Source organism: Ochlerotatus camptorhynchus, unplaced genomic scaffold, assembly GCF_037179485.1.
Source record: "Ochlerotatus camptorhynchus isolate MF236.1 unplaced genomic scaffold, CSIRO-AGI_Acam_v1.1 ptg000232l, whole genome shotgun sequence".
Lineage (NCBI taxonomy): Eukaryota > Metazoa > Arthropoda > Insecta > Diptera > Culicidae > Ochlerotatus > Ochlerotatus camptorhynchus.
In genome coordinates this window covers 3773601-3787929 of record NW_027040722.1, presented here as the reverse complement: position 1 = coordinate 3787929, position 14329 = coordinate 3773601, and the positions used below count along the sequence as shown (strand labels likewise).

At 40.1% G+C, this 14329-nt stretch overlaps 1 protein-coding gene across 2 annotated transcripts in view; it reads right to left on the bottom strand.

The window, feature by feature from the left end:
* The window catches only part of LOC135704200 (ATP-binding cassette sub-family G member 1-like), a 119536-nt gene that overhangs the window by 13979 nt on the left and 91228 nt on the right, over positions 1-14329 (bottom strand). For both annotated transcript variants that reach the window (XM_065225651.1, XM_065225652.1), the window contains 5 exons: positions 4745-4856; positions 4044-4249; positions 3407-3981; positions 2597-3334; positions 2421-2521 (listed from right to left, as the gene is read on the bottom strand). In XM_065225651.1, the coding sequence (XP_065081723.1) occupies positions 2421-2521; positions 2597-3334; positions 3407-3981; positions 4044-4249; positions 4745-4856 (1732 nt within the window). The remainder of the gene's footprint in view (positions 1-2420; positions 2522-2596; positions 3335-3406; positions 3982-4043; positions 4250-4744; positions 4857-14329) is intronic.

Genomic DNA, 14329 nt, shown 5'->3' with positions numbered 1-14329 from the left:
TACAGCGAAAATGGCATCACAATGGTTCCCAAGGAGATGAATCCTGCCGCTACGGTGGAACTAAGGTCAATTGAGGAATACTGGTCAATTGTGAAGCACATACTGAAGAAAAAGGGTTGCACTGCAATTCAAGAACAACATGTGAAAAGGACATACAAGCTTTTTGTAAACAAACCTTCTTATGCCCTTTTCTCGCGACCCATATGGCACCAACGCATACCATTAACATTAACATCGAGAGGAAGCTTTCCCCTTCCCGATGAAGTTGTTGGTTTGCGTGGGCGACCCTCGGTTGGCGAGAAAAGGGCCTACAAAGGTTTGTTTACAAAAAGCTTGTATGCCCTTTTCACATGTGGCTCTTGAATTGACCTGAAGGATTATGGAATTTGGACTCGTGCAAGGAAACGTTCGAGCAATGGCCTATGGTAAGAAGGAAGACTGAGCCAATGGTCTTACAATAAGCATGATACCTACTTAAGCCGTTCGCAATGCTGAGTTTCAAAACGGAGAAGGTGATTCTTATGAATGTTTCCTGGAACAAGATGATTACAACAACGTAATCCAGTGTCAGGTAACGAGTTCAAACTACGGGTCCCGGACGATTCTGCTGTCAAAACATGCAGGGTTTCACTGAACCAGGATGTCTTGGAAAAAATATCCAGAAATGTGTTTGGAGACCTATGGGCACCTGAAGGTCTTTCCAATTATTTCTGAGACAGCTGATATCACGAGAAAATCTCTGAGAGAATATTTTTGGTATTTGAATTGTTGGACAGCTAAAGATCTTCAGAATAATACTTGATCATCCTGAAGTATTAAAAAATATCCTGAAGACCTGTGCGTACCTGAAGGTTTTTGCAATAATTTCTGAGAAACCTGGTATCACGAGAGAATACCTGAGAGACGTTATTTGAATTGTTGGACAGTTGAATATTTAGAATAAAACTTAATTATTGGAAAAATATCATGAAAAGTTATTGGAGACCTATGAGCACCTGAACGGTTTGCAATAATTTCTGAGACACCTAGAGAATGTCTGATATTTGATCATCCTGAATTATTGAGAAAATATCCTGAGAAGTTTTTGGAAACCTATAAGCACGCGAAGGCCTTTGGAATAATTTTTGAGACATCCCTGAGAGACGTTAGTTGAATGTTGGACAGTTGAAGATCTTCAGAATAATAGTTGATCATCCAGAAGAATTTTTTGGAGAGCCGATCTGGTCAGATCTGATCACCTGATGATGTTTGGTATAATTTCTGAGTCACGTGGTATCATAAGAGAATATCCGAGAGACGCAATTTTAATTGATTTATCAGAATAGTACATATTTAACCTGAAGTCATGAACAAATATCCTGAGGATTTAATGATGGTCTTTGGAATAATTTCTGAGCAACATGGTATCATAAGAGGATATATGAGAGACGTGATTTGAATTATTGGAGAAGATCTTCAGAATAATTGACGAACCAGAAGTATTGAAAAAATATCCAGAGAAGTTTTTGTATATTTCTAATCACCTGAATATCTTAGAGAAAATTAGGAGTCATCTGGTTTCTTGAAAGATGTCTATGATGTAAAGCAAATTTATTTGCTAGATAAATTTGTCGACTTTTCGTTTCGTCATCTCGTTTTTCCCTGGCCGCCGCCATCTGTCAGATTAGAAGCTCCACAAATACATCGAAAGAAATTTGAAACAGAGTTCCATTCATGTTTCAAACCCTCTCATAAATAAAACAGAACAGTCGAGCAGTTGCAAATAAGGTGCAAACTAGTTCTCAAATAATGAAACTGCAACACAGCATTGCGGGGGGTGCGTTTCTGTTCTAGTTTCGAATTGAAACAGTCCATATCAATTATAACAGTATTGCGATCGGCCTAATGTATAGCTGTTACATTGACGTATGAAAAACTAAAACCCATTTGTAAACCCTAACAAGATTATCGTGTCTGGATTTTTTCGTGATCAACCTTTATTAATTGAAAGTAGGGACAATATAAAATAAAGGTTCTGTGACGAACTTAATATTTGTTAAATAGAACAGCATAAGAGGGTATCTTCCGTTCTATTCCACTTAAGTGATTTTGGTATCCATATTTTTTTAAATTTTCGTAAATTAATCTACCAAAGGTGCTGCGTAAATTTGGTTTTAATATTGGTGTTGAATCATAGATCACTTTTGAAAACATTCAATTACAGTTTTCGACAAGTAAGGCAGAAAGAGAAATCATGCTTCGTTGAGCATTTTGTGTGATCATTCGACAATTGAAGAGATACCAGAGTTTTTGTGTGATCATATAGGCCAACTTTTTAGATTTTCAATATTTTTAATTATGAAAGTAGCAAAATATTGCTGACTAATGTAATTTGAGCAGTTTATAGTAGAGACTGATACTTAGCGATAGTGGATACTTACTTGAAATGGAAGATCAGCAACGGTTTTCGCAAAGTAGAATGATTTCAGTGAGTACCAATAGTTGAGATGTTCCCTCACAAAGACGGCCATTTCGGTTGGAACTAAAACAGAAAAAAAAACGAATTCAAACAAATCCTGCTGCGTCTCCCATACACCTCCAAAATGATCCAACTTACACGTCAGAATGGTCGGCATCATGGCGGTGAACATCGTGAACATGGTGGTGAAGAATATGCAACCAGCGTTACTCATGATTTTGGCGGCATCGTTTCCGATGTCGTAGTAGATCATGCCGATGATCGCGCCGACGACCACGTGCGAAACCAGCCGCATCTGTGTCAGTGTTTGATCCCGCATGATGGTGATGAAGGTTCGCTTCAGCAGAATCCAAAACTGCATCCAGCCGGACGTGGGAAATCCGGTCAGCTTCTTCGGCACCGCAATGCTAACGCTTTCGGTCGAGTCCAGCAGCGACGTAGTGCAGGTTGGTTTGGTGGATACGGATGGTGGTGCTCCATTGCCGCCGGCGGCAGACGCAGTACCGGCGGCACCGTCGGCAGTTCCTTTCCCCAAGGACACCACCACCATCGTACTCGTTCCAACCGAGTCGTCACCCGTTGTTTTATTGCTGCTAACTACGGCCGAGGACGAAAATTTACTTTCATTATTCAACGGTTCGATGTTGATGGTGGTAAACTCGACCGCAGATGCTTTAACCAGATCATCTTCGCCGGCCCCCAGCGACAGGACGGTCACGATTTTCTCCGCCGGTTGGTCCTCTTCTAGTGCTACATTTTTCTGCGACTTGCCTTGAGCTAATACCGGTTGATTGTAGTTGTTGCACTTGCCGTTGCTGACCGCCGTCACAAGTTTACTGTTCCAGTCGCCGTGCTCACCGCAGGCCACTTCCATCACTGTCAGATTGATGAACAAATCAATGTTATGCAATTAATTCGATTTGATTGGAAAACAAGAGGACAACCTACCATAATTTGCGGGATTGTGATAGCTGGGACATTCGAGTCCGATCGAAGCCAGGAATGGCACCAGTCCGTTTACCCTACCCTGGTAGATGCACTGCCCCTCGGCCAGCACGTACAGATTATCGAACATTTCGAATATTCTCGCCGACGGTTGATGGATCGTGCAGACAATGGTTCTGCCTCCACGGGCCAGAGATTTGAGCAGGTAGATCAACTGCGAACAGGTGGCACTGTCCAGTCCGCTGGTTGGCTCGTCGAAAAACATTACAGGTGGATTATTCACTAATTCTAAGGCGATTGACAGTCGCTTCCGCTGGCCACCGGAAAGGTTCAGCGCCAGGGTGTTGGCCGCCTCCAGCAGACCCAGTGTGTCGATGATTTCCTCGACGATTTCTTTCTTCAGTTGCAGCGAAATGTCCTTGCCGAGCTTTAGGTTGGCCGAGACCATCATCGCTTCCCGTACGCTCAGGTACGGCAACAACCGGTCATCCTGCATGATGTAGCAGGATAGCTTGCGGAACTTGCGCAGGTTTCGGTCCTTGCCGTTGATCAGGACCGAACCTATCAGGTTGGAGGTTCTACGAAGAAACAGAAATCAATATGAGAATCATGCTACTTTGTGCTGAACCGGGAGTCATACTTGTAGCCGGCGAGGATGTTCATGAGGGTACTCTTGCCGGCCCCGGACGGACCCATGATGGCGGTAAGTTCGCCGGAGCGGAACTTCCCATTGATGCCTTTGAGGATTGTTTTGTAGCTCCGTTTGTGGCCCTCGGACACCGAGTAGGCTAGCTCATTGAACTCGATGTCGATCGGGGGCCTCTTTGGTAGGTGAGTTAGCGAGACCTGCGCGGGCGAAATCAAAACGTTAATTTCATTTGATTGAGTTTGACCGTCATCGGTGGACTTTGACCAACAAAAAAAGGTAATCTCAATCGAACGTGGGGCATTCCATTTCACGATTCCCGCGGAAATATAGACAATAGGGGCGGGCGAGATAAGCCCGCCTCAAGAATGAGTCGGATTCACGTATTCGATAGTCCAACGATTTAAACGATTAAATAAGAATAATGAAGTGTGACCGTTCGACGCGGCTGACTGATATTCATTCAGTAGCGCGTGATTTTATCGCTTGATCGATTAACTAATCGCACCAGATATAACGTATGATTATTACCAATAGCCTACCGACAGAAGGCATCGTTATCGAATCCGGAATTGATACAAGCTTAAGGCACTTGGTAACACACGAAATTTATTGCAGATGTCGCATTTTTGAATTGTTTCTGTTTACCTGTTACACCCATGGGCTACTTGGTTCGGTGACAGTTGAAGACTTACCATGCCCTTCTTTTGTCCATTTTCGCTATTGTTGAGGACTTTCCGCAGGTTGGAGTCCTTGGTCTGTCCGTTTGTCATGATGGAGCCATTGCAGAGAGCGCTTTGCGAGTTCCTGAAATGGAGAGGAAGAAGAAAGTGGAGTTTGTTAAACTGTGTAAGTCGACGTTTTCGGTGAAAACAGAACGTTTTGAGAAGCTCATTCCGGTAGAATAATCGGTGTTTTTGATCTGAGCAAGATTAATTCGATAATATTTGGAAAGGAATCGCTTAGAATAGTCCAGAATCCATCCTGTGGTTTTAATTTCAAACAAATCTTTCAAGGACAAATAATTTTGCCGAGGGGCAAACTGTTCGGAACGCTACGACACACGTTGACAAGTAGGACACAAACAGTCTATACAGAGGAAATGGCTCTAATGTTGGCATATGGATCTAAGATTGGGCCCATCGCTAAAAATCTGCTTTTTATCAATTTTATCTAGATGAACGCGTCAATTGGACGGTACTACTATTTTTTGCCGCTATTGAAAATTTAGTCGATTGCTGAATTTATGTATGGGCCCAAATTAGGGGCATTTAGGCCGACATTACATCCATTTCCCCTGTATAGCTTCTATTCGGGCCTCACACCAGCAGAGTTCTTCCAGATTATGGGTTGGTAGAGAACGTCTTGTCGATACGGCAGACGGCCGAAATGGGTTACATCCAGCGACGGATGGTCAAATTACTGTACAGGTTCAAATCCCGGTCTTGCCATGGGTCTTTCGGGATGGACATTTTCTCGTGTCCCCCTGCATTTTTCCTCATCTATTCTTTTTTTTAATGCGTTTATTTTTCAAGGCTCATTTGCCGTAGCTTTGCGGAGCCGATATTCATCGTTTGGGTTACAAAATAACTTAAAACTAACGTTAGTAAAGCGGGGGCCGATTACTCGCGGCTATCTCGAGGTTAGGGGTAACAAATTGTAACAAACAGGTGGCAGGGTAGGGATTGAGAACACAAGGTTTTTTAGAGCAATGTGCTCTTGATCTAGAACTAAGCGACATACTGGAGAAAAAGACAAACATGGGGGTACGCCGATGGAGACCTAGCAACTTGAGAGAACACAAGATGACACTAACTACTAAATCCTCAGATCGATCCGTTTTAAAAACACATAAATTAAATTAAAATAATCGAGATCTCGGCTCACCAAAATGTCTCTAACCGCAAAGGTTGTTTTCCTTGGGCCCTGAGGGATGCGGATAACTCGGATCTAGCAACACAATGTAGGGTGCATGACCAAAGCACGTGGTCGATATCGTGATAGCCACTACCACAAGCGCATAAATTGCTGCCTGCGAGCCCGATTCGGAAGAAATGCGAGTCTAACGAGTAGTGATTAGACATGAGCCTTGACATGACACGTATAAAGTAACGGTTAATGTCCAATCCTTTGAACCATGGCTTGTTCGATACCTGTGGGAGAACAGAATGTAACCATCTTCCCAGATCACTCTCATTCCATTTGTGTTGCCAGTTAGTGAGGACGTGCTGACGGGTAATTGAGAAAAATTCCGCAAAGGCGATTTGTCGATCAAAAATATCGCTTTCCATAGCGCCCACCTTAGCTAGCGAGTCCGCTTTCTCATTACCCGGAATTGAGCAATGAGATGGGACCCAAACTAAGGTGATATTATAGGAGCAGTTAGATAAAGTACTCAATTTAGCTCAGATTTCGGTCAGGAAATACGAGGAGTGCATTGATTGAATAGCCTCCAACGAGCTAAGGCTATACTGAGATATTCTTGACAGTCATTGGTTTCAATTGGCTATTTACTTCGATGGCAAATCCACAGGACTTTATTGGGATATTCATAGAAGTCCCTGTACTGCTAAGGGATGTCGATACGTGTTATCCTCAAATATTTTATCAGATCTGGAAGCTTCCCTCAGCGCAGTAGTATAGGATTTATAGGAACAGATAAATGCATTTACATTCCATTCCGTGAGTCCGACATCAAGCACACCCGAGCAAAGCTGGAGATCAAATTGAAATCAAAATTTGCTGTTATGATGTAACTTATTTTGAATACTCCAGTTGATCTCATTTTGGTTGACTTAACGGTTAACACAGCAAAAATGAGAGCAAAATTTTACACTGTTGAAGCAAACGGAAAACTAATCCTGCTTTCAATGAAATCAATTTGATTACTGATTTTGCATTCATAATGTTTAACTGAATACGGGCCTGGAGGAAATGGTTAGCATTCATGCTTCTCACGCTGAAAGACTTGGGCTCAAATCTCACCCCGGGCAAGTCACAAATGACCTAAAATGTGTTAAACAAAACAAATAAACAATAATCATTAGTTCAACGACAGATGAACTTCAATTAAATTTTAAACAAGACGTTAACAGCAGAACTTCAAGTTAAGTTGCTTTCATTTACAAAGTCTTGACTGCATAATGAAAGCACAATATGATGTCAGACTTATGTCGCGACATATGAAATCAAAATGAGTTTTCATTATGATAGGAACTGCACACTTTAATATCGATTTGCTTTCATTTTGTTAACCGACTTTGCTCGGGCATACGCATCATGAACGATCCGGTCATTTTGCAGATGCAACAGAGATGCATCTGCAAAATCATCCTTCTGTTGAAATAGTTTATCTCAAGACCCGAGCAAAGCTGAAGATCAAATTGAAATCAAAATTTGCTGTTATGATGTAACTTATTTTGAATACTCCAGTTGATCTCATTTTGGTTGACTTAACGGTTAACACAGCAAAAATGAGAGCAAAATTTTACACTGTTGAAGCAAACGGAAAACTAATCCTGCTTTCAATGAAATCAATTTGATTACTGATTTTGCATTCATAATGTTTAACTGAATACGGGCCTAGAGTAAATGGTTACCATTCATGTTTCTCAAGCTGAAAGACTTAGGCTCCAATCTCACCGCGGGCAAGTCACGAAGGACCTAAAATGTGTTAAACAAATCAGATAAACGATAATCATTAGTTCAACGACAGATGAATTTCAATTAAATTTTAAACAAGACGTAAACAGCAAAACTTCAAGTTAAGTTGCTTTCATTTAAAACGTCTTGACTGCATAATGAAAGCACAATATGATATCAGACTTATGTCGCAACATTTGAAATCAAAATGAGTTTTCATTATGATAGGAACTGCACACTTTAATATCGATTTGCTTTCATTTTGTTAACCGACTTTGCTCGGGGAGGCCCCGATGCTATGGGTGGCCTACCGATCAGTTCTTGTAAGCCAAGTAAGACCTTGCTCAATCTCTAAAATTTGATTCACAGTAGAGGGGAGGTCAACGGTTCCCGCATTATGACCCTACTGTGGTGTTTACATCTGTGCCGATTTGCTAGCGTTAGTGTACTAGCACTGTACTAAAAAGTGCCCAGTATAATGAGATTGCAGGAGCAACTGAAATTCGTGCTAGTGGGAACTAGCATTAGTATAAACAGCCCATAAGCAACTTATTGTTCAGCATGAGCCCATGGGCGTGCAGATGAGCAACAACAACCACAGGGTTCTGTCTGCAGTTGAACCAACCGGTGGAAACTAACGATTTTAAATTGACTTACTACTTGACTAGCCTATTGATCCTAAGCAAATTGATTAACGTACCCCATTCTAGTTAAAATTTTAGCGCTACACTATGTTTGTTTTGATTCGGTATGAAATTTTGACAGATAAAATCAGGGGTTCATGGATTTTCCTATGTTTCGAGGGGTGCATCGATTAGCTTGGGACCGAAGAGAGTACCAGAGCTGAGCCGAAAAGTTGAGCACGTTTCTTCGGGACCTACTAATCTTAGAGTTACCTCTATGCTACAACTACGTAAGATCGTGAACCTGGTAGGCTTGAACGTGTGGTGGTGGCACCGTCACGATAGACTTGGGTGATGTCTTTGAGGTCCCGTACTTCTGAGTCGATCAGATAAACTGGTTCGAGGATTAAACTTTCGCCCGTTCGAGTTCTGGTTTTGATTTTTTGGGGAGCATTTAAGGTTACAACTTCATTTCTGTACACGTTTCTTTTGGATGGGTATAATTTGCTTGAACACCGTATAGGTTAACGGCGCCGGTGGTGTAGTGGTAAGCGTGATTACCTCTCACCCCAGCAGGCTGGGTTCAATCCCAGTCGGTGCCACCGGGATGTTCTGAGGCATAACATCTCTGATCACGCCTTCCTTCGGATGGGAAGTAACGCCGTTGGTCCCCGGTTCATGAGTTGATGGGTCGATAGGTAGGGTCCAGGTGTGGGAGCTGCCTTCCTGGCACGTCGGTAGCATTGGTGCTCAGCACGGAAAACAAGATCGACGGAAAAAACAAACCAAAGGACCGTATAGGTTGGATGGTTTCCACTTCCTTTTCCATTGCCCGCTCCGCTTACGTTCAAATGAGAATGAAGCTAAATGTTTGCCATAAACCATAAAAGAAAATGGGAACGTAAACACAATCACAAAAGTCATTATTATTTCAGGGTTGCCAAACTCATGGGATATGGACACCTTGATTGGTACATTTCGGCCTACATCGGCTAATTCGGCACAGCTTTCGGCACAGCTTTCGGCACAGCTTTCAGCACAGCTTTCAGCACAGCTTTCAGCACAGCTTTCAGCACAGCTTTCAGCACAGCTTTCAGCACAGCTTTCAGCACAGCTTTCAGCACAGCTTTCAGCACAGCTTTCAGCACAGCTTTCAGCACAGCTTTCAGCACAGCTTTCAGCACAGCTTTCAGCACAGCTTTCAGCACAGCTTTCAGCACAGCTTTCAGCACAGCTTTCAGCACAGCTTTCAGCACAGCTTTCAGCACAGCTTTCAGCACAGCTTTCAGCACAGCTTTCAGCACAGCTTTCAGCACAGCTTTCAGCACAGCTTTCAGCACAGCTTTCAGCACAGCTTTCAGCACAGCTTTCAGCACAGCTTTCGGAACAGATTTTGGTACAGCTTTCTGCACAGCTCAATCTTGTGAGATTGGTATGTCCAAAGTTATTCAACTCTTGACTTCGGAACTTTTTTAATTACTTCGGAAAGTATTTAATGCATTCATTAAAATTTAGAATCACTCATGCAAGCTCTGAATCTTTTCAGAAATAACTGAATCATTTTTGAATAGTTTGGAAACACTTAAGAAATTACTGTATAGACATCACATTCCAGAAAGTAGAAACGGACAACCATGTTGTGTTCCCACATTGAGTATAATATTCTTCTTTTACTCATCCTTTGCATAAAAAAGTTCGTACAATTTTCTTGGTGTCAAAGGGTGACCTGAAGGAAATTTTGTGCACATCTTCGACATTGTTCCGTTGTAGATGGATAATTGCTAGAAACTTATGAAAAGGGCTTGTTTTCGAGAATTTTATTATATTTCTTAAAGTTGACTGTGATGTATTAAGTGTCCGCCAGTGTCTCATGCGTTCTATGGAGGTGGATCAAAGTGGACATACACTATTTGAAAAAATTCTTGAGGCATTTTACTTCCCAATAAGTAAAACTCTAACAAAACAGTTAATTAGTGAGCATATCACAATCCTTTTCCAGAAACATTCCTGAATCATTGTATTATAATTACTTTGGACAGCTTCAGGGCCTGAAAATTCAGATTTTCAGGAATGAAGGCGATAAATACCAATTTGCAGCTATGAGGCAAAACCGATGAAAATATCGTCGACCTTGGACCGCACTGGCAGTTTGCATATATTTGGATTCTCGCAATTCTGTCCATCCTGGATTGTCTCAATCTTCCAAACCTTAAAGGAACAACAGCTGTGATGAACATCAGGTCCAGCCGGCCAAACGATGGAAGGCTGTTTGTTTCGAGAATGAATAGCTAGTTGAAAATTCTGAAGCAGATAAAAGCAACGAAGAAGATTTTTTTCTAAACGTTGTGATTTCATGTGAATCATGTATTCCAAACCCTTCCAGAATTTATCGATTCGAATGCTGCAGAGCACTTTGTGAAACTCCCAATCGAGCAGCTTAAGGCAAGAAGCTATGTGCAATGGGTCCAGTAAGAAATACTTTGAGGACATGGGGCAGCACGTTCCTCAACCGCAAAGAAAGAGTATTTCAATAGGACTCTATCTAATAATGTAAAATGTCATGTTAGCAACATCCCGTTTGAAACAGGTATGTTTTTGCAAATGAAGTTCAAAGGAGATATTAATTTCATAAACTATAATAATTATAATCTACAGGCTCAAAAGCCCAAGAGGCATCATGTTTTGGGTAATTTTTACACCATTGTTTCAACTGGAGAACTACCTTATCGAATGACATTCATCGACAAGCAAACATTTGTGCTCACATTTCACATATAAAGTCGCCGACACAGCAATACCCTTAGTAGTCTACTTGCAAACGTTGTTTGTAGAAGATAAATCTTAAACACAACGTCTAATGTAATTGTTTTTTGTTCACAATCATATTTCTATAGCAATAACATCATCTTTTGAACTCAGGGTGCAAATTAAGGAAAAAATAACGACTGTCCTCCCCCCTTTGCCACATTTTTCCTATCTAATTCATTGCATGTCACAGAATCTAACACCTCCCTTCTCCCCACTTATTATGCAAGATAAAAAATGCATCACCCTACATCGATGTAAAATAAGGCTCGTGTTTATTTTTATCTATGCTATTTTACACATGCATACCTGTTGATAGGACACTCGTATACCATTGACATTGAAATTAATGTTCACATTTCTGTTTTCCGTTTTTCAATGAACCATCCATGACAGCTTGAAATTATAAACAAACAATCTCAAAAGTCATAACTGCAGGGTTGCCAAACTCATGGTAACTGAGACTGACACGGCACGTTCGGCACAGATAAACTACTTGACACAGATTGAGATGTGCAGAGTTGAATACCCCTTGTAAATAGTGTGTTTTTTTTTCCAGGAACTTTTTTATTTGAGATTGCTCCATATTGGATTAACCTTTATAAATTGTCTTACGACATAAGATCATCGCAGAAAAAAAAAACAAATGAAAAATCGTTCGTTGAAATTAAGAGAAATTCGCAATTTTTTGTTTTTTATTTCTTTATTTTAACAAGTTAACAATTTTTTTTAGCGTATATTTTTTTTCCTTCAAAGTCAAATCAATTCTCTGCAACTTTTTCTCAGACAGAGCCGACACCAATGCCACGATGATGGTAAAGTGTCGTTAATAAATAATAATAATAATAATAATAATTTTTTTCAGTCACAATTTTGATACATAAAACGGATTTATAGTTAGATTTTTTTTGAAAAATTCATATTTGAAAACGCATTGGTTATTTTCAAAAATTAGTCTTGAGTCACTACATGGTACTTCATATGATTTCAAGAGCAAATTTTCATTACGTCGAGAGTAACAAAGGTAAACAAAATCGAGCTATCAGTGTCAATCGATGCTCTTGCTATTACATGTATATACTGAACGAATATAGCATCCCATTTTTAAATATATTTACCAGTCAAATTGCTTTTTGACGTAAGCAGCTTCCGATCAAAATATTTTTCGATGCTACTTAAGTCATCCGAATTTCTATGGAGATGCCGTTTGTCTTAAGATGCAAATCAGATTGGATTCACTCTCACTCAATGCATACAAATTGGTTATTATTGGTTATGGTGCAAGGAAACCAATAAGTATACTAAATTCGTGTTTAGCTTCTAAAAAGTGGGAAGTATTGTAATCTCACAGATTTAAATTTAGCTATAAGATTAACTGAAAATTTAATACGTTTGTACATATTCAATACAAACTGATACATGCAAGAGGTAGTTCACTTATTACGTAAGGCTTTATGGGGGAGGGTAGCCTAGGATTTTTTTATTTTTAGGATTTGTTTTCATATTTCTCGGATTTGTTAGAAAGCAATCAGGTGGGTTGAAAAATCTTAAAATAGTCTTACGAAATTATTGGACGGCCCCTTAATAATATAAATAAGCTTATACATCGAACACCAAAGCACAACCTAAAGTTTTCAGTTGCTAAATCTAGAAGTTGTGGTTCCGAAGTCCAGAAGAATCTGCAATTTGAATAAAAGTCTTTCGACGACATTGATATGTATTATTATAATGAACAATGAATATAAATGTCATTAGGTTTGTTGAGTATTTCAATTTCCGGTAATACTAACTCTTTGTTTTGAAATTTGTGAGATAGCATCTAATCCGTCCATAAAATGTGTTCAGAAAGTTTTCTATCGACCCAAATATAATAATTATCCCGCATTGAAAACATGATTTCATGGTAAGAAATATACGTAAGAATGCTTAATAAAAAAACTTAAAACATTCGTATTTTAGCATTTAATAAAAGTGTCACCTTCGGCAACTTTTCGTGACAAAAATTTGTTAAAATACTCAATTGTAATATTACGTTTTAAAGCTTCGCGTTTTTGCCTTTGAAAAATCCGGCATTTTTTATCGCTGGTTGAAAAGCTTGATAATCCGCACCCAAGACACGCAGAAGCCACGCACAAGTTTAACTCAGTTTTTGCATACATTAGTCAGTTGGTAGTGCCTCCAAAAGTAAATTTAATATTGAGACATTATTTCCATCAGTACTCGATGTAATCATTAGTGAAGTAGGAATACATTATGCATTATCAACCATATTAATTGTAATTTTGACGAGGTTCTCATGCCACTTTCATTTTTGTAATAATGTTTTAATTTTAATTCTTTGAAATGATACTAGCAACCTTGTGAATTAGCCCAACTGCAAGTAAACACAAACACCCTATGAGACTGTGCCAACAAAACAGGACTGGTAGTGTGTTTTTTGTCTCTTTCACCGTTGTTTGACAATGATGAAGTATCATCGTGTCGTCAATCAGTGCAGTCGCGTTTTCAATTCGTTCTTAACCACGTGCGTTTTCGTGGTATTTATTTTTGCATACGCTACGCTTTTAGTCTTGTGTACTGTTTTTGTTCAAAATGAGTTGTGAAATTTGCTCACTTGATTCCTCCGTCGAAACGGTAATGTGGGAATGCGTCGGATGTACGCGCACATTTCATGCCGCCTGCGTGGGAGTGCCTGTAAAACGTGGTTCGCTTCGTAAAAATGACAAAAAGATTGACACTCAATCTTATGTCATACCGTGCTGCAGTTCGTGTCAAGTGCTAGTCACAATGAACTTTGACTTCAAATTGCTAATCGATCAGCAGGCGAAACTAACCGAAATAATAAATAATAACTCAGAAGTCACACATCGCTCCGCTCAGCAAAATAATGTTGATGTTGTGCATAAAGCGATCGATCACCTCGACACTCTGCTCACCGACATAAAAAAAGAGCTGGCAGCGAATAAAAGCAGCGGTTCTACTGGAAATGTTATTGCCATTAAGAACCATATGACATCGCTAAATGATATGGCAATGCAGGCATCCAATAAAAGCATATCGACGTCATTACAAGCGATGACGTTAGGTATATCAAGTGACTTGAGATGTTTAAGCGATGAAGTTAATAAAATCTCAAGTCTCACTATGGACCTGACAACTAGTGCTCCAATGCGCAATAATCCAATGTTAGAGTTGGACATTCTGGACGAG